Source organism: Corvus cornix, chromosome 2 (assembly GCF_000738735.6).
Source record: "Corvus cornix cornix isolate S_Up_H32 chromosome 2, ASM73873v5, whole genome shotgun sequence".
Taxonomy (NCBI): domain Eukaryota; kingdom Metazoa; phylum Chordata; class Aves; order Passeriformes; family Corvidae; genus Corvus; species Corvus cornix.
In genome coordinates, this window is record NC_046333.1 from 38,274,800 (window position 1) to 38,294,830 (window position 20,031).

The 20,031-nt window shown below is 41.6% G+C and overlaps 1 protein-coding gene across 1 annotated transcript in view; it reads right to left on the bottom strand.

Moving 5' to 3' along the window:
• The window catches only part of TGFBR2 (transforming growth factor beta receptor 2), a 60,764-nt gene extending 40,941 nt beyond the window's left edge, over positions 1-19,823 (bottom strand). The window contains exon 1 of the mRNA XM_039549255.1: positions 19,685-19,823. Coding sequence (XP_039405189.1) covers positions 19,685-19,778 — 94 coding nt within the window. The 5' untranslated portion in view covers positions 19,779-19,823. The remainder of the gene's footprint in view (positions 1-19,684) is intronic.
• Between the last annotated feature and the right edge of the window lie 208 nt (positions 19,824-20,031).

Here is a 20,031-nt window from a genome sequence, read left to right on the forward strand (position 1 = left end):
ACTGTCTCCAGGCAAGGAGGCCGAAAAAAATATAAATGATGGCTTCCCATAGGGCACTTAAATGGACATTTCATCTTCTCCTGACTTTAACCCACAGCCTCCCTAACACAGCCAGTAACAGCACACAGCACTGGAGAACCATATGTGATATAACACAAAGTTCAATTTATTCAATTATGACTACAGGGTCTAGGTCTTTTTCTGCATAATGCATTACATTTGGAATTTACTGGAAGTTGTCTTTGGTGGTTAACCCCTCCTAGGACTCCAGATATACAGTGGACATCAAGTACAACAATGCTCATCTGGTTCTCAAGATTAGCAAAAACAGCTTTCCTGCCTTGTTGGAATAAGCATGATTCATAGTTCAGAACTGACATTTGCATAACTAATTCTGACCTGTGCACTAAGAAGCATATCCTGCATTTTAATCTCCCTTTTTATTCTCGTCTGCTCAGTGAAAGCTGCCATTACTTCACTTGAAACAGAGATGAAACAGTATAAACACTTCAGCTTTGTACAAATGTTATTTTTCCAACTCATATGGTCTGAAAATAGACAGCAGTCATTCAAGAATAATACAGTTATTCTGTGATACTTTTTCATAACAGATGAGTCTCTGTGGAAGACCCCCTAACAATTTAGAATATACATAATTAGGAACAATTCTGACTCAGAAAAACACAAATGTAGCTCCACTCCGTGCTACAGAACCTCACCAGCACAAACCCATGAAACTGTATCTTCTACATAGCTGGAATGGAGTTTCATTCATATCTCTTCCTTCAGCCAGTTAATAAAACCTGTTTATAGTAACATGCTTCTCTCCACTCTTGTTCCCTCAACAGTCACACCACCACCACCAACCTACTTCAAAATATGAAAGGGCTCTTAATTCTTCATAATGGCAATGGGGAAGGTGAATCATTTGTACTGATGGGCACACATATTCCCTCCAAAAGCTTAATTTACATTTCTTCCCTTTATGTCTCTTACTACAAAAGTAATGAGGAACATCCACCTTAAAGAGTAATTTACCCTGTTTTCAAGGGTCTATTTATTAAACTCCCAGTTTCCAACAGGGAAATTCAGAAGTCCACCCAGTACAGGTGGAACAAAAACTTAAATTTGCTAAAAATGTTATATGGCTAAGCTATTTCTGTGAGCTGTGAAGTATTCCATAGAAACACATCCTGGCACCTCAGTTTATCTGCAAGGCTACTGAATGTGCTCAATGCCACATGCAAACTGAAAAGCCCATGGGATCACAAAAGAAATTGATCATATCCTTAAGGTACCAGAGCTGCTTATTGGGAGGCATCGCTTTCTTACTTACAAGCAGTCCTAAATATCTGTCTTGGGATACCTGCTTAATGCAAAGGCAATCTTGTCTGCCTTTTTAGGTGCATCCTCACTGGACAGGCTACAGGTGGGAGGAAAGCAGAGAAGTTTTTAACTTTATGTCTCAGGTCAAGGGAGTGCATCTTCTGCTAAACTTCTGGGCAACAGAACACATTAGGATCTGTGGTACAGGCAAAGAGGCAAATTTCAAGTGTTAGGAGCTTCCTGCTAAACTGTATTGCCAAACCCTGCCATCCTTCCCATGGGGAATTGCAGTTGTGGTACTTGTGATGGACAGAGTCGGTGGGCATATGGGTACAACAGTTCCTATTTTTCCCTTACAATGACAACTGTGGTGCTGGCTCTTTGCTGTGACACCAGAGCATGCTGTGCAGATGGAGCCCTGTCCTCAGCTCCCACAGACCACTGCACCACCAAAGACACACAGAAATCTAAAATAGTAACATATTTGCTTAGCCAAACACTCACAAATGACACTCCTACAGGGCTTTACTCTTATTTAGTATAGGGCCTCATCATGCCTAACTTTCTGAATGGCTTCAAGTAACCAAATGCTGGCCCGGCATACACACAGCATCACATGAACTTATTGCATTAAATTAAAAGGATGGAGGTTTTAAAATTTTCATGTGGATCATCAAATCCTGTTAAAGCTGATTTACTTCAATACAGGTTTTATTAGGAACAAGTCTAGTCAGACTCAAAATTGAGAATTACTGCACATATAAATTGTTGTGGTTTATTCAATTACTTTTAAATCAACTGTAAGCTCAAGAGTTCTGAATTCTGTACGTGGAAAAAGCTTTCGTGTTACTTGATTATCTACCTGCAGCATTTTCAGCAGTAATAAGGAAGGCTGGATAGACAGCAGAAAATCATCTCTTCCAAACGCAAGGTGGAAATTATTTAGAGACTGCTCTCTACACTGGCAGCATACAGAAACTCAGGTGGCAAAATTCCAAATCTTTCTCCTGAAACTACAGCTAACTCGCACTAAAGTTAACCCTTGCTACAGCTAAATTCTTGCCAAATGTGTATCCTCTACTGTATTCAAAAGAGCGCACTAAGAAAATTAAAACATAGAGGAAACTGTGTAAGTAACACTTAGAAGCTGCTGTGGCTTGCCAAGAGTTAATACAGGTAGGCAGATGTTTATTAATACTGTTTATTCACTCAGCAGACTGGCAGGCACTTGCAAACCCTCTCTGGTCTCAGAGACAAACCTCCAGGAAACGTTATGAAATATGTTACTTTGGGGGAAGACTTTTGCTTGCTTTTTAAAGTAGTGAAAATGAAGCATAGACATAAAGACTGTGACAAGTCACACAAAACAGGAAATTCAAAGTTACGTCTGACTCCCACAGGTTCCCTTTGATACAGCCAGGTTGCTTGGTGAATCAGAAAAAGTGTCACCCCTGTATTTGCCATTTTATGCTTTTAACTCTCATTTTTATTTGCTTTACTAGTATGCCCTAAAAACTGGCGACACACACTCTCCTGACAGGTTTAGAAGTCAGAAGGCCAAACCCATGTTCCCTTCTGAAAGGCTCCTGCCACATGCAGCTTTACAGAGCCCTCATCAGATCCCTCCTTTGGGGATGCCACTGCAAAGGCCCACTCACACACACACCTCTTCTGACATCTTATTTTTAATGTTCCTTTTTGATGCAAGGAAACAACATACTTTGTGAGCTGCAATTGTCTGCCACATGGAGAAATCCTCAGACCATTTTCAAAAAAATAACAAATTTGTTTCTAAAGCATTGTGAACACAAAAGATCTTCCCTTTTCCCCCTTCTCTCTAGTGAGGCCATAAAGAAATATCTGCACAAAGAATTTTGCAAAAAACATCAATCATTCTCCCCTGCTCATTATTTGTTCACATCCCTCACTGCACTTTCTCCTTCCTCCCACAGGAATCAGACCGCACCTCACCACACCTCCCTCCCCCTCCAAAGGCCAGCCTGACCCAGAAGAGTTCTCCAATCTATACATCTATCTGACAACACAAACACAATGAAGAATGTGGTATGAGGAGCGGCAACCCACAGCTGGGGTAAGGCAAAACTGCATACTTCAGCTGCAGTAGCACTGTCAGGGGCTGAGAAAAGTCTCTGTGGATATACGGCTGGAGCTACTTCTGGGAAAAGGTCAGGCTGCCCCACATGCCAGGGATGTGGGGGACCTGCTGTCTGCTGCTGTCTCCAACCCACATCCTGCTTTCAGATGTTAGGAGATGTCACAGCCCTTCCAGGAGAGGAAACAGGGGCTCTGCAGTTGGTCTTTTTGCCAGGCATCATCACTGCAAGGGCAGATGGGATTTGCTTAGGACTCATCTGCATGGGTCATGACACTTTGGGGAGAACTCCAAGGATTGATGTTTCTTCCCAGACATGTCAGCAGAAGCACATCAGGCCTCATAGTTGTTTAAATCCACTGTAAAAGTAGGTTGGAGGTTATTTTGATTCTGAAGTATAGAAAAAGAACTTTTGGTGTCTCAAGTTAACATTTATGGGAGACATCTAAGAAGACAGGGACTACCCTCTGTGACTGTTTCTTCAGCAGTACAGAGACCTATCAGATGCCTCCTCTTCACAGGATGCTGAAAGAGTCAGAGCAGGCTTGTTTTTAGAATATAATTTTTTCAAGAGGAAGGATATAAAAGGGACAGAGAGTATGTGAAGCACATATATCTTCTGTCTGATGTGAAACATCTGATTTTGCTGCAGTTCTGTAATGTGAACACAAAAAACAAAATTCAACCAATCACCCTAATTCTGCTTTGTTTCAGGGAAAAAGTGTGATGAACATTTACCTGAAACTGCTTCTAGTCTGGGAAAATACTCTGTAAACCCAGACAAAAGTTCTACCTTTTGTTCTGAAACTTTTGCTGAACTGCAACTCATATCTCTGATTTCAAAGATCCTGATTCAGACTACAATTCCTTTCTCTGAACTGGAATCAAGACCCTGTGGACCAAAGAACAAAACTTTAGTCAAACAAAGCCAAACCTAAATAATGGATTTGGGATTAAAAAAAAAAAGTAAATCAAAAGCAATCTTAAAATGTAACACGGTAACTGGAATGGGCTGCATCTGTTCAAATATCAGTTTAAGTGTCACAGTTACAAGCAGGAAATACTTCAGAATTATGAAGCACAAGGGGCAGAAATAGCATGAGTAAGACATAAAAAGATTTTATGTACAATAGCATAGTTTGGAGCACACACATTGCAGGCCTGCCATTCAGTGTTTTAATTTCACCTAGGCAGAGGTATTTGAACAGAAGTTCCCCACTCTTTTTCCATGCACTGGCACTTCACAAGTGCACCTTTTGTGTCAGCTGCTGGAGCGTGTTCGAGCCCTGAGTTAGGGGGTGCTTTGTGCCTCGAACCAGAACCCACATTCTTTGAGCATGATCTCAGCAACCTACACAGACAGGATTGGAGCTGACAGAGCAAATGGGCTTTGGCCACAGCTCCTAAGGCCATCTTAAACAAGAATGAGGTCTGCATGGCAAGAGTCTCTATCCTGTACAACAGAAAACTGCATGTGTGTACACTAGTTGCTGCTGAACCAAACCAGAATTTCCGTGGTATTTTATAACACTCCAGTAAGTGTGGGGAGAAGCTGCATGCACACAAAGACTCACAGCTGCCCAATCAAAATAAGCATTTAAATGGATTAACCAGACAACTGTGCTTTCAAACTTGCAATCGTTACACAGCTACATAAATCAGAGGGATTTATAAATATTTGTTTTTCCAGATAAAAGGAGGATATTAGCGGGATTTTTTAAAGTATGTTCACTGCCACTATCTGTCCCTCCCAGCCATAAACAAACAAACAAGGAAACAAAACAAAAACAAGGATGTTATGCGTGCAAAAACTGTAGTCACAATTTTAGACTGGAGGATTTTGGTTTAAGCTTAATATAAAAAGACAACCCACTAATGTAAGTAGCATGAAAGACCTCATTTTGTTTAGCTTTTTGAAGACCTCTGAACTTGAGGAATAATCGAGAGATGCGGAATTTTAGTTAAGGCACGCCCTCTGACTAGAGGATGCTATTATGGTACTAGTTGACAATATAATCTACAGATTCTGGTAAGACAGAATTCTATGCAATTTCTTCCTCTAGACCTGAATATAATCCATCCTTCCTAGTCTATTTGAAAAACTGTTTCCAAATAAGAAGACTCATTTAACAAGTCCACATCCTTAACACACACAGAGGCTCCTCTGTCAGCTACTGATGGGCAAACATGTTTATGCGGAAGCTCTGTTCAGAGCTCCTTTTTACTGAGAGAAGCCATTTTCCTTCAGGAAAATGGTGTTTATGAACCATTCTGTCCCCACACAGCAAGTTTTGAATGACAGATCCAGGAAAACAGTATTAAAAATAAATTACTCTCTTTCATCATCCATCAGCTCAGCTAAAAGAGTAAATCAGAGGAAAGTCAGACACAAATGTAATCTCTTAGGAGTAGAATCACTTTGAATAGATTTGAAGAAAAATACATATCCTTCTCAAATTCAGTAGCTTGGGTGGTAATATTTGTCTCTGTCAAGTTACGTGCAAAGAAGCAGAATAAGAGAATTCAATGCCCTGGGGTTATGCTATCTTGATAGATGCATCTAACTTCCACAACTATTAATGGGAATTATATACTGAATATTGAGGGAAGGGCATGTGCATAAAACTACACACTTCTAACGATATTCAACCTTAGGAAAACTTTCTTTTTCTGACTTCTGTTGCAAAGACCCTACTGCTGTGGCACACTGTTAGTGAGTGACCAGACTGAAGTATCTCTCTCAACAAAGCAGCATCTCCTTTGTCTCCCAAAGGTAAATTTGCTAGCATATCCCCTGGGTATTAGCTGTTCCTTTTAATGCATTTGCAAAGGACTCCTTCCAGTTACCTTTGAGACTGTGAATCACTAGCTGGCAATACCACCCTGCTGAAATAAGGGCAGGAATAATCAGCTCCTTCATTTCTATTTGAGGCTGAAATTTTACTGGGCTTAAAGGAAAATAAAAGCCATGAGTGCAACCAGTCCATTCTGAAATAAATAGGTGCTTCACCCTTAAATACCTCTCTTGAAACTCCACTGAAAGGTCGTTATCTTTACCATTATTTCTAAATCACGTGCAAAGAATTCATTGACTATGCTATAAAACTGAGTATTTTAAGGACACTTACATCTATGTGAGTGCATGGTCCACCCACATTAAAAAAAATTAACCGTGGACACAAAAAGCCTGCATGTAGGAATACAACACTTCTCATTCCCTACAACAATACATTACTCACTGCTTGCAGCAGCCAGCCCCGACCAGGGCTTGCATTACAATGTAAGTGGAGGACATTTCCACATTAGGTGCTGCTCAGCACGAAAAGACCTGCCAGTCTAAAATGTTTAGTCTACCTGCCTGAAGATGTGTGAGGGACTGCAGGCTCTCACAGTTCGTTTATGATGAGGTAGAATATAACTGTAAATTTGAAATGTACACGTCCAGTTGGATTTCCAGGGTTCTCCCCTCTCAGTTGCTTTATGTAATAGTTGTCACTCTAATCCACTATTTCAGTCCTCCAGCTCTATCTTCAGTCATTCTTAAGACCATAATCTTTCACCAGGACTCCAATAGAGCATATACACTTGCAAGCGTGTTTAAAAGAAACATAGCAAAGGAATTTAAGTCTCTACGAAACAATTCCTTCTATTGAAGAGAAAGGCTGGGAAGAGATAAGACAGAAGCACAAGTGCAAGCGTATCAAGCAGCAGCTCAGAACGTACCACTGCCTCTCAATTTTCATCTGAATACCTCAAACTTCATCCAATTATTTCAACCATTTTTTTTTCTAACAACTGAGAACTGTGAAAAGCAAAATATGATGACACTCCACAAATTTTCAAATGGTGCAGTTGATTTCTGGCACAGCATAATGTTCCTCTGCTACTACATAATGTTCCTGCTACTGCAGGACAGAACATGTTTACTGCCATATATATTAGTTAAATTTAATAGGATTAGGTCTTCAGCAGATGCGGTGATTTCTGAATGTTGCTATGTCAAATTATACTCATTGATGTTTAATATTTTAGAATCATCAAATGTTTCTGGATATTGGCCATCATCATCATCCTTCATCTGGAGGGCACTTATTAAACTGTAGAAATCAGTAAGAGTCTGCAATGCCTTGAACTTTTTAATCAAATGCCAAGTAAACTAGTAACTACATAATGAAAATACTATTTCAACAACTGTCATTGAGGAAGCTGTCCATAACATGGTCACAGCAGCCGAACCACTCAGCATTCCTTTAAACACCACGAGCCAGTTACATGCTTTGTTATGGTGTCTGGTGGAACTGTTCAGTGACACGGGCAGCTCATTCTCTAAAGCTGTCACTTTGGCATTTCTCACAAATACTGCACTCATGTAGAACACAGCATGTTTTTAAGTGTTCTCATAAGGCAAAACAATTCCAATCTTTCCAAACACAGTAATAACTTAGACTATACCAGAGGAAAGGGTTCCACAGCAATAGAGACATTTTTTAAATTCCTTGGAGGTAAAATTTTATAACTCATGCATATTTGAAATATCCCTGTACAACAATAGTTAGCAGAGTAGTTTAACTGTTTTGTTACTTCTGGAGATGCTAGTCCTAATTCAGAGAGGGATGTGAGTGATACCAGCCTGGTGGTAACCTGCTGCATCACAGATTCAAAGGTTGCGACAGCTCTATGACTCTGGATGGTGTTCCCAGCCTGACCTTCTGAAAGTGACGCCACTCCACTCAGCTAGTCTTGCAAAGCCCTAACTTATCTGGGTATGCATTTAACAAGCCAAACCCTATCTTAATTTAGAGATTCACACTGGAAAGCCATCACATCCCTTGGCCGTACTCTAATAATGAAGTATCCTGTTTGTTAAAAATGCACACCTTGTGTCTGGGGTGGTTTCATTCACCTACAGCTTTGATTTGTCAGAACGGATGCTTTTTCACCTTTCATAATATCCTCCCCCACAGAGTCTAAAATATCAAGTTAGCACAGCTTAACACCTTATTTTCCACCAACTAACTGTGGCGAACTTCCATGTGAGCTCTCCTACCTACAGCTAAGCATTCTGGCAGAGCAGATTAAGCTAGGTTGCACTACCTTACCTTTGCCTTGAGGCAAATGATCCCAGTTAGTGGTGTTTATGTTATGTGTGGTATCTTAATAAGGCATGGCAAAGTGCCTGCATATCTGACCAAAACCATATCCAGCCAGAAAACAGCAGCTGTAGGTACAATTCCTAATTCTTTTGTTTTTCTTGTGCTCAAAACCACAACAGTCCATCATTTTGAAAAAGCAGGAAATCATTAACATTAAAACTCTTACCTGAAAATGCAAAAAAGATAGCATGGTTCCCAAAACAAACAAAACCTCCTCCTTCCTTACCCACTGCAGGCCTAAGGACAGAGTGGAAATTGATGCCCTGGTAAAAGCAAACTGTATCATGTTTTCAAAAGCACAAAATGGAAACTTAAATCAAAATCCACCTTTTTAAGGGAAAAGTGATGATTGTATGGGTAGTCTAAGTACTCATGCTCAGCAACAGCTTGGAAAAGCAGGTGTCAGTGTTTTCTATTTCTAGGTATGTGGTTATGATAGTGGTAAACGTGCCTTGTCATTTGTTTTCATGGATAAGATACTTCAAATAATTAGTGGTTTGCTTCTAGCATTTGTTACCCACCTTCACCCATGAGGCCAGTAAGTTTCTGACTTCAAACCACCAGTAGGTACATGTCTGATAATCATACTATAAGTCACCAGAGCAAAAAAGCCTAGTTAGGCAATGTGCAAATTGGCTGAACCATGAATAATACACATGTGGACAACTGAGGGAAAAGTTAGGCCTTCAGTAGTCAAACGGAAGTAAGTTACCAATGCTTCCATGTGCCTCAGCAAGCTCCTGGCACACAGCCTCTTAACCTGACAAAAATAGAGGAGAAAAAGAGTGCTAATATCTTACTGAACTTGACTGGGTGTTTGAGACTGTTGAGAATTTCTGGATGCTCTTAAGGCTTTAATCCAGAATTTCTGTAGAGAAAGAACAGTGGTTATGACTCTCTTTGAACCTCAGTTTCCCAGTCACAATAGACAAGTGTTGAAACAATCTCTGTTCATTTCCCACAAGTTCTATAATTGTCTATAGACAAACTATAATTAACACAACATTGCATTATTTTTTGCCACATGTTAAGCAACACAAGCTGAAACTGTGGAAATACTAAAATAAATGACTGCACTGAAGTTTAATGGTGGCATCAAAAATACAATGGATGAAATTGTGGGAAGCTGGAGATCTGTGCTTGGGTCTCCAAAGACTAAGAGGCTTCTCATTTCCTAGGTCACTGCTTTAACCATAGGCCAAGATGCTAAAGTTGTTCTTAGTTATAAGTCACCAACAAATCTTGTCTCCTCTCATGTAATAGAAGGAGCCTCTCATCACTTCCAGTCTGTATAGGAGGAGCTTTTGTGCCTAATACAGATATTTTGATATCTTCTTTTTAGGGTCAAGTGCATATTTTTTTAAATAACTCAACAGGATATGGCCGAGTCTTCATTCTGAACCCCAGTTCCTGAATATTGGTGATTTAGCTGGATCACATTTCTGTTTTTCTTCATACACATTAAAATCATAAACATATATGTACAAGAATCCTGAGGCTGCTTCTTGCACTAATAAATATTCATCATACCATTGTGGCCTCAGGGAAAAGTGAGGACAGCGAAGCCCCCAGCCAGACAGAAACCTTAAGGTGAAAGCATAAAATGTGAGAAGTAAGTAGTGTGTGAGCAAGAAGCTGATGGAGAAAGAAAAACAAAAATAAAGAAACACGTTTTGGTTGTATTTTCTTTTCCAGAATAGTTTACCAATCTCTTCCTGTGGAATGTCTTCCTGTATCTATTATCCAGAGTAAAGAGAGAGCAGATATGGCTTTAGTTACAACCAGACAGTGTGGTATTCCTGTTTACATGTAAACTTGGGTTAAGATAGCTCTGAAAGCCTCCTGGCCTGGCACTGTACTTACCAGATGAGAATACTACAAAGGCAATAAAAGGATCAGCTTCCCAGATTTTTGACTTAAGGCATTCCCTTGTGGTAAAGTTGGGTGAGGAAATGGAAGAATAGACTGAGGGGAAGAAGGGAAATTCAATAGCCTAGAAGCATGTATTGCTGACCTAGTTGCTTTGTGAAGGATTAAATAAAGAAGCTTACGAAGTCATGACTATTACATGGTCCCCTCTGATCTTTTCATGAGGATGAGAAACGGTTGTTTTCAGTTTAGAAAGGAAAAAAGATTCTGTATGTAAAGTGTCTCTTTGTTGTGCTGTGAACTCCCTGGAGAGAGTATCAGTCACCCTGCAGGGGCTGGAATAATGAATGAATCCATCAGGGAACAGGCTTTCTTCTCCTGTGACATGCTTTGGAGGACCACCCACACACATGTCAACCCTTTCTCTGCAAAGTGCTGCCTCTAAAGCTTTCCCCTGTCTCAGCCAGCAAGGATCCTTCATCCCAGAGCCCTTCATTGATGGAGTTCAGATACTCTCAGACTGAGGAGTGACATGACCATGGGTCTCCCACTTTCAGGGCAAAAGCTCTAACCACTGCAGGAAAAGGAGGCAAGGCAACCGTGAAAATTGTTAACAGGAGCTGTGGGGAGGTAGAAGGTACACAGCAGGGCAGCTGGCCTACTGCCACAGCACAGTCACTGCAGAATCATAGATCTCCTTGTATGCCGGAGACAAATGAGAAGGGTAATGGCTGCATGCTGGTGGGCAGAACTGGTGAAAGGGAATAAAAGATCAACTACCACCTGCAAATGACAGCTCTTCTCTTAAAGTCTCCATTGGTTCCTGACTGCAGATTGATGAATTTGTTCAAAATTTTGAAAAATCTCATTAAATGCTTCCCATTAGTGAAACACACAAAAACTTACTTCTTACTTCCTGCACCGTTTCTTTAAGTTTCTCAAGAAGAATGGAATGCTCTGAAATCACTACCCAGTCATGTTAAAGGACAGCCTAAGATAGCTACAGGGCTGAGAACGGAGCATCCCAAGTGGAGCCTGAATTTGCACAGTGGATACTAACTGCATAATGAAAGAATATTTTAAGAGACTAGACAGTTGGAGGAAAAAACTGGGAAAGGAAAAAGACATAGTTACATCTATCATATTTCCCCAAGCCCACATTTCAGTGGCCAGAAGCTATTCACATATACTGCTGGCTGCAGTACTTGAAGGTAGTCTGAGTCCTGATGTAACTATGGCTCCACATTTGCTCCAGCCACAGAGCTCCCAAAGCATATGGGAGTTGGTCAGGACAGCCTGGTAACACTAAAATCAGGAGGGCAGCCAGAATGGTAAGACGTTTAATCTTCCTTTGAGCACTAAGACCTTTCCTAAATTTCTTGAAGCTGTGCTATCCAAACCACTGATGTACTGCAACTTTATACAACAAGTTTTCAGCAGTATCTAAGCTATTAATTAGGCTCAGGGATCAGACCAGATCAGTATCTCAAGACACACAAGAATCCTGGATAGGTGCTTCTGCTTTCTTCCCCAAAAATAACCAGAAGAGATAACTCATTACTAATCATCTGTGGTCTGCTTCAAAGTTTGGCCCCTTGTACAGCAACATTAAAGATGTGCTTATATTAGTTAGTGAGATGCAATCTACAAAATTGCCACATTATCATCCAAAAGCCCCAGGCACCATCAAACCATGCCAACAGGTGATGTATAGGCATGATGAACTTAATCCCATGCTGGGCTGCAGAATCCATAGCAGGATAAAAACTGGAGGGAGATGGCTCACCTGCATCTCACAACTAAAATATTTAGACCCAGGAGAATAACAGGTCAACACTTGATAAATCTAACTGAACCCCCTTTTCTTTCTAAGTCAATAAAATGACTACCAGCCCACTTATGATCCTTCTGAGTAAAATGTTAAACAAAATTAAAAACCACATCCACACTCTGAGGAGGCCTTTGTCCTTTAGTCCTCATTTCTCATTCTCTACTTTTCTTCCTTACTAACTACACCAGCACTAGAAGCTTATCAGTGATGAGGGAGCTTCAGTTTTCATACATCTTAGGAAATGTGCACAAATCTTTGCAAAAGAAAGGCCTGGTCTTGATGAGAAATCATCCTTCTTAGATATTTATCCCTTTTTTGGGACTACCTATCCCAAGTCAATTCATCTGCATTTTCCCAAATTCCCCTACCACGACTCTTCCTGGGCAAAAATCCTTAATGATACCTTACAAGAAGTTTGGAAGTATTCTCTTTCCCCTGACTGCCTGAAATCTCCTGTTCCTAATGTTCTGAGGACTTCAAAAAACTGCAGTCAAATTACTCTTTAGCTCCAAGAAAGAGAACCAGATCACTCTGGCTCCTGTAAGACTGATACCACAAAAGCCCCCTCAAGGGAATTACAGCCTCATAACATACAGTTGCCTATTATTTATTCTGTGGCCAGATTCTGCCAGCTGGTATAAATCAGGGCAGGTTCCTTGCCTTCAACAGAGGAAGCTGATTTATGCCAGCTGACAGTCTGGCTGCACGTGTTCCACTTGCACAATGCTAGTTTTTAAAGAGACCTGTTAAAGTGCCCCAGGCACTTAAGAACCACGCTTGGGTCTTTACTTGGAAAATGCTGCTCTGAGGAATAGAACTGTGAGACCTTCCCGCTGCTCTCTGGGTGTACTGTTCAAATTCATTTGCTTTTCCAACAGAAGGAAGTCTCAAAGCCCTGACAGAGCCACCACGACCTTGGGAATAAATACGGATTTTCTAATGTCCCCTGCACAGACCAGTTTTTTTAACTGAGCTTTAATGCTGCATTAAATGAAGCCCACGGGAATACCAACGCAATGTTTTGGAGGAACTAATCAGCTGCACAGAGGGCTGAGTTGATCTTTCAAAACTTGTGTTACTGGTAACTACAAACACACTATAAAAAATGTGGTGTGACTGGCAAATCACTGCCTGAACTTACAGCTTTGGCTGCTTGATAAATCTTTCTTTTTTTACCTTAAAACCTCAGGCATCTACTTACAGAACAGGGCAATAGCTCATTTGAGGGTGTGGTCTGAAGTGCTTGGATACAAACAGAAGATAGCAGGAAACAGAAGACAGCTTTCTAATACCTCTGGTTTCAGATTGCCATTTGAAAGGCACAATGTTAATCCCAGGTGTCACTGTAGGGATGTAACCGCTGGGCTGTAAACTGAAGGAGTCTTTAAGTGTGAGGAAGCAGACTCTTCTATCTGTTCCTGAAATCTATTATTTTGGCAAATTTTTGCCAAAATACTACTCTGGGTGAGCAGAGAACTGGAATCCTGGAATCAGACTAACAGGACTGTTAATAATTAAAACTGTGGTTCCTTTGCATGACAGAAATTTCTGAATACGGCTTGTTAGTACGCTATGAAACAAGGACTAGAAGACACCAGCCATTCAGAGCACTACCATTCCCACCCAACAAGGAGCAAACAAACCCATGGCTACGTAGGTCAACCTTAAAAACGCTTTCAGGAGCGTGTTTTTCCTGCCCCACAAAGTGCTTCAACATTTCATACATTTTCACACTCACAACAGAGTGAAACTAAAATCATTTGAGGTGGCGGGTGTCGGGATGTCTGCACATTCATGCCCAGTGAGAGAGTGACAGCCCGCCAATATCCTGGGGAGAGCGCATAGGGGGAGCTCCAGTTTCAAACGTGCATTCTGTGGGTCAGGCCCGCCTTTCTTCCATTGACCAGTGATTATCTGAATTATTGATTAATGATTATTTCTCTATCTTTCTATATTAGAAATTCCACTGCGGACTATGGAAGAAAAAAAAAAAAAAAGAAGGAAATGTTTCCTGATGAAAGTTTAATGGAAACTGGTACATTTCCACAAATTGTTTCTGTTTTGACAAATCAGCATTTTCCCATGAAAAACAGTGTCAAAAACTCTCAACCAGCTCTACTTCTAACCAGACTAACTCAGGGATGGATGCCAGCAGGAAGTTCTTGCTAAATACCAGTTGTTTGAGTAAAGGAAAACTACTTCTTCCTGAGACAATCTTCCCAGAGGTGAAAAGGCTTTAAAATCCATATGAAAAAAAGGACAGGTAGTTCCAGCTGTAACAACTACAAGAGCATTCACAGCTAGAGAAAGAGCAAGGAAATGGCATATTTAAAAAAAATATGCACAAACATGGACAAATCAGCAACTGTATTTCCCCTGACACTGCTAATGTTACTGTTTCTTAAAATCTAGAACAGTTGCTAGAACTTTGCAGAAATGCAAACAAGTGGACATTAGTCCATATGAACTGCTGGGCAGAGCCCCTAATACCTGCTTCCATTTAGATTCTGCTTAAATCTCTAGAAACTAATGGACACATACAAATGATGAGCATGTTGTCACCAGGAAAAATAGAATTAAGCAATTCCTGGTGAGATTTGTTAGTTCTAACTACTCCTCTGGTTGAGATTCCATCAGCAGATGGTGTTTGAAGCAATTTTCTCTCTTTACATATCTTACCCTAAACATCTGTACACAACTAAAACTGTGTTGTTTCAGGCAGTAGGATATAAAATGTTGTACTCAACAAATGCCAGTGCTGCTGCTCTGTCGCTATGCCAGAGTGCAGACATAATATGAAAAACAACTGTTGAAGACTTAGCTGGGTCACTGAGAAGCCAATTCTGCAAATGTTTAGTATCAACTCATTGCTTACAGTGGCATTTGCCCTGTCTCAGTGTATGCACCCACTCCTTGCTGTAACAGCAATCTATCCCCTGTAGTAAGAAGATTCTCCACTGTTTCTTAATATACCTGCCAGTGAAGTCAAACTTCAAAAGGACTTTGTCTGTCAAACCCAAGACATATTCTTTCTGATTTATTTTAGTCTATTTTAACCTTCCAGAATAAGAGTTCATAGAAAAGCACAAGTATTTTTTCACTGCCTTTTATTTTATTCTTGAAACCATTTTATAAGGGTTTAAAAAACACTTCCCCATTATCCTGTAGGAAAAAAACCCCAAAAAACCACCAGAAACAAAAACCCCTCTAATACCAACAAAATTTAAGGCTAAAGACCTATTAAGTAACCCAAAATCTCAGCACTAACTCTTTTAGACTAGGATTCAGCCAACTTGCTTTTTTGTATCAGGACTGGCTCTCCACTATTTCATGCTGGGAATCCCTTGTACTCTCCAACATCTTCACAGACTGGTCTGATCTCTCAGACAATTTTACTGATTTTGTAATGCTCTGGCAATACAAACTATCTAATGATCTAATGTCCCCGGGATGTGCCTACCTGGGTGTTTCCCCTGATCCTATGTGGCAAAGGGGATGGTGCTGTAGTCTGCCTCTGCTTGTCAGGTGCACAAGGGCTGTGGGAGCCATGGACAAATCAGGACTGTAGCAGCCCACGTCCCTCCTGCTGATCCCAGGACCACAAAGGTGGCTGGAAGCCCTGCCTTTCACTGTGGCACCAACGCTCAGCTGTAGCCATGCCAGCCAGTGTGGAGACTGCATGGACCACTTTCAGATCAAAATCTGTGATCATGTTCCATACCTAGCCGATACAAATGCACCCTGCTATGCAAGATCCAAGAGTAACAGATTGGGCCCAACCAGTTGGTCTTGCCCATTTTGGCAATACTGAAAGTAGGGCACAGCTCTTCTGAGGTCAGAGAAGTGACAGTGAATGCTAGCAAAGTGCATATGGCACATACACACATTATTGAAACAAGAGTTCCTATGCCACAAATGCAAAAAATATCAAAGTATCACTTTAAAAATATCTTGCAGAGGAAATATAAGCATTGGAAACTCCAACAACTGGTGCTACAGCAATACTATGCTCTTTTTTTTTATCCCCTCAAAAGAGCAAATGCTTTCTAAAAGCCTTTGAAAAAAACAAACTTGCAAAAACCCCCACAAACCAAACCATGAGAAATTTCCCTTCTGGTAAGAGCCTGACACCATATTTGCTCCTATGTTTGGAGGTAACCTTGTCACAATGACATCTTTTATCAGGCACCATTATAGGATGCTGCATCTTTGAAACTGCAACAATTCATCCCAGAAAGGAGTATTTCATTTTGAAGCAATGTTGTTTGACTAAATATAGGTCACATAATAGTAAGGCTTTACAAAATATAAGTGAAAAAATACTATGAATATGAAAAAATCTGAATTACTCCATTGCCCTTTTTTTGAAATTACTTTTGAAACTGCTTCAGGAAACCTCCTATAACTCTGTGTAACTCTACTAATGCTAATGGAATTATATTCATTTGCAGCAGTTTAAGATCTGGCTCCTAATTTTTTAATAGAAACAATTCCGATATGGAATTCACCACCTGAGTATTAGAGAAGCGTGTTTATGCCAACGTACTAAAAATAGCAAGTAAACAAAAGTGTTTGTCAAAGTATTAGGTATAAAAGCCTTAGAATTCAAGGACACCCCATAAATAGAAGAAAATGTAATAATATCTCTGATGTATCCCTACTTCCCTCCTGAAATACCTGGAAAATTGCCACTTTTAATGGGGGGCAGGAATGTATTTTAGACTCAATCATGTTACAAATGTGTTCCATCATGTTACAAGATGTTTGTTCTCTTACTTCCTTTTTGCAAATAGCTGAAGCTCTAAATTTGATTTTCATACTATAAAATTAGCTAGCTATGATATGGCTTTTAAAATAATAGAAAATAATGCAAGCAGAGTTTGGCTGAATGGAGAAATTAAGCTTCTGATGTTCAGAGGTGAGTAATTATTACACAGATGATCCCGAGGAACAAACTTCTGGCTATGATCACCCAAAGATAACCTACAAATTCATATTTACTTGAACACACTAGCATCAATTTCTTATGTGGGCAACTGCTGGTTTGCACTGACATTAATTGGTTAAATGCACAATCATTCAAAAAAAAAATCACACCTTACCCCTTCACTCTATGCAAAAACCCTTCAATTACTTCTGTGTCATACAAGACACACAAGCATCTTTTTCCACGAGATCATTCCTATTGAACCTGTTCATGAATTCGTGGGTTTGCCCAATATCTTTATGGGAATGTGTCATTCTTGTCTAGTATTTTGCTGTGAAGAATGTTGAAATGAAATGTTAGCTGGTGCTTTGTTAACCAGCCAGCTGATTAGTTAGTAGGCATACCTGGGAACTGAGCTCTTCTGACACTGATATATCACCTTTTTTCAGCCTCACTATGCTGCTGAGTTATTACAATATAAGTAGCTTTTTTTTTTTTTTTCCTGTTTTGTTTTCCCCCAAGCATTTGGCAGCTCTAGTTTTCATTCTGATGCCAAATAACTACCAACATCCAAATCTCACACTTTCTGCTCCACAGAACTGTTGCTTTCTGATCAACTCTTCCTGCCATAATAGAATCCTATGGCACGATAGAATCCTATGGTGATTATCAAAACAGCTTTTGGAGCTATGGGATAGATTATCTGACAACAGGTCTACTCAGTTTTGGTTATTGTAGGGTGTAGATGAAGACGAGTATGAAAAATGCTGGAATTGTAACCAGTTTATGTCCTTTTTCCTCACTGGACCTATGACAAAAAAGAAGAACAAACTCTTGAGCCATGCCTGCTTTTAAAAATCTACCTGTAGTTTGAGACTGTCTATAACAGAGTGGAAAAAACTAATGTATAATAATAAATAACATGAGATTAACAGAAGTGGAGCTTCTCCATTTAAAGTTTTTTGTGATGGGAATCTGCTAAAATTTGGGGCTGGGGTCAAAATAAAAGCCATTACTAGTTGAGTATGATTTATATTAATGAAAAAGTATAAAAAAAAGATATTAAAGATTAACAAGTAGCACACCTCAAATTTAATATAATTTTGAGCTGTATCTTGTTCTTACACTGTTTTTTTCTTCTGCCCTAAGCTTTCATGAGTAACTTTACAGGTATGCAGAACCTGTTGACTTTGACAGGGCTGTTAATGAAGCATGAAGTTATTCATAACTGCACATAGCTAGTGGCAGTAATTATTCAAGGGTTATCTACTTCATTTTATTATGTTTCAGCCAAAATTTGGGATCACTACTGAACATGAATGGACCAGACAGGAGAATCAGAGGGCCCAGATCAAAGTTTGTAGAAGCCCAGGTGTCTGCACACCTCACCTGAAGACTAAAACTAGATGTGCTATCACAAGACATCTTCACAAGTGTTTCAGATGCAGTTTGCTGCAATCTGCTGTTGTCTGTTTAGGTTCACCACGTGTGCTACAACGTGATTTAGGGCCTAACCTTGATATTACAGATGTTAATCCACAGTTGTGTGTAACTACTTGTAGGACAGAGACAGAAAGCTCCTCAGGGCAGGAACCTTGTTTTTGCAGCAGAATTTTAAGCTCATAGTATATTATAAATTATGATATGAAGAATACTGCAAGCCACAGACCCCAAAAACCTATCTAAGGATGTCCTGGTAAAAGCAGAGTAAGGATTGTAAAGTGTCATTAAAAGTGAGTCAAACAACATGCGCACTCAGTGCTAGAGGAATGAGTGCTTTTCAGTCCAACTGCTCACAGTCGCGGCTACACTCTGCTCTTGGCAGGAACTCACACGAAACCCAAGTTTTGGTAACCAAGTGCAGACCCACGCAGCAGCGGGCTCTGTGACCACGCACAGGCCCTCGCTCCGCGAGCCACCCGAGGCACCTTCCAGCCCTGTGGCCGTGGCTGTGCAGGACAGCCGGTCCCCGGCGGGAGCGGCGGTGCCGGCGGCCGGAGCGCGCTGCGCAGGGGCCGCGGGTTCCCCGGCCCGGCGCCCCCGGCCCGGCCCGTCCCCCTGCGCACGGGGCGGGCCGGCACCAGGTGCGGGAGCTGCCGCAGCAGCTGCGGCAGGGCCGGCAGCCGCTGCCCCGGCCACTGCAGGGAGCTCCCCACATGCCCTCTCCGGGCTCCTCCGGCCCGAGCTGCTGATTTCCTGCCAAATCCACTCCTTTCTCCCCGCTCTTCCCTCCACGGACGGACCTCAGCTTTGGCCGCGAAACCCCGAGATTCCCAGTCCTTTCTTCCCCGCTTACTCTCCCCCAGGGCCATCAACAAACACGCTCACCCCTCCCGAAATGTTTCCAGCCTCAGAACTTTCTTAGCAACCGTGTCCCTCGCCGCCTGCCCCCCTCCCGCCCCGCTCCGCCGCCGCCTCCGGCCCCAGCAGCTGTCAAGCGGCAGCGCGGGCCGGCGCGCACTTACCCCGGAGCAGAGCGGGGACCGAGCTGCCCATGAGCACCCAGAGGGAAAGGCGCAGCAGCAGCCGCCGCAGGCTCCTCGGCAGCCGGGGAGTCATCGCGGAGCCGGATCGGCGCGGCCGGCGAGCCGCGGGCGGGGCGCGGGGGCGGCGGGGAGGCCGCGGCGGCGGTGGCGGGGCTGGCGGGGAGCGGGGCTGCGCCGCTCCGCTGCTCGGGACCGCGAGTGACTCACTGAAACTTCACTTCGGCGCTGCAGGGGAAACAGGAAATCTTAAACTTCGCAAACAGCTGGGCAGGACTTTCTTACTCTTACAGTAGTTCCTTCTCCCCCTTCCCACAGTCACCCCCTCC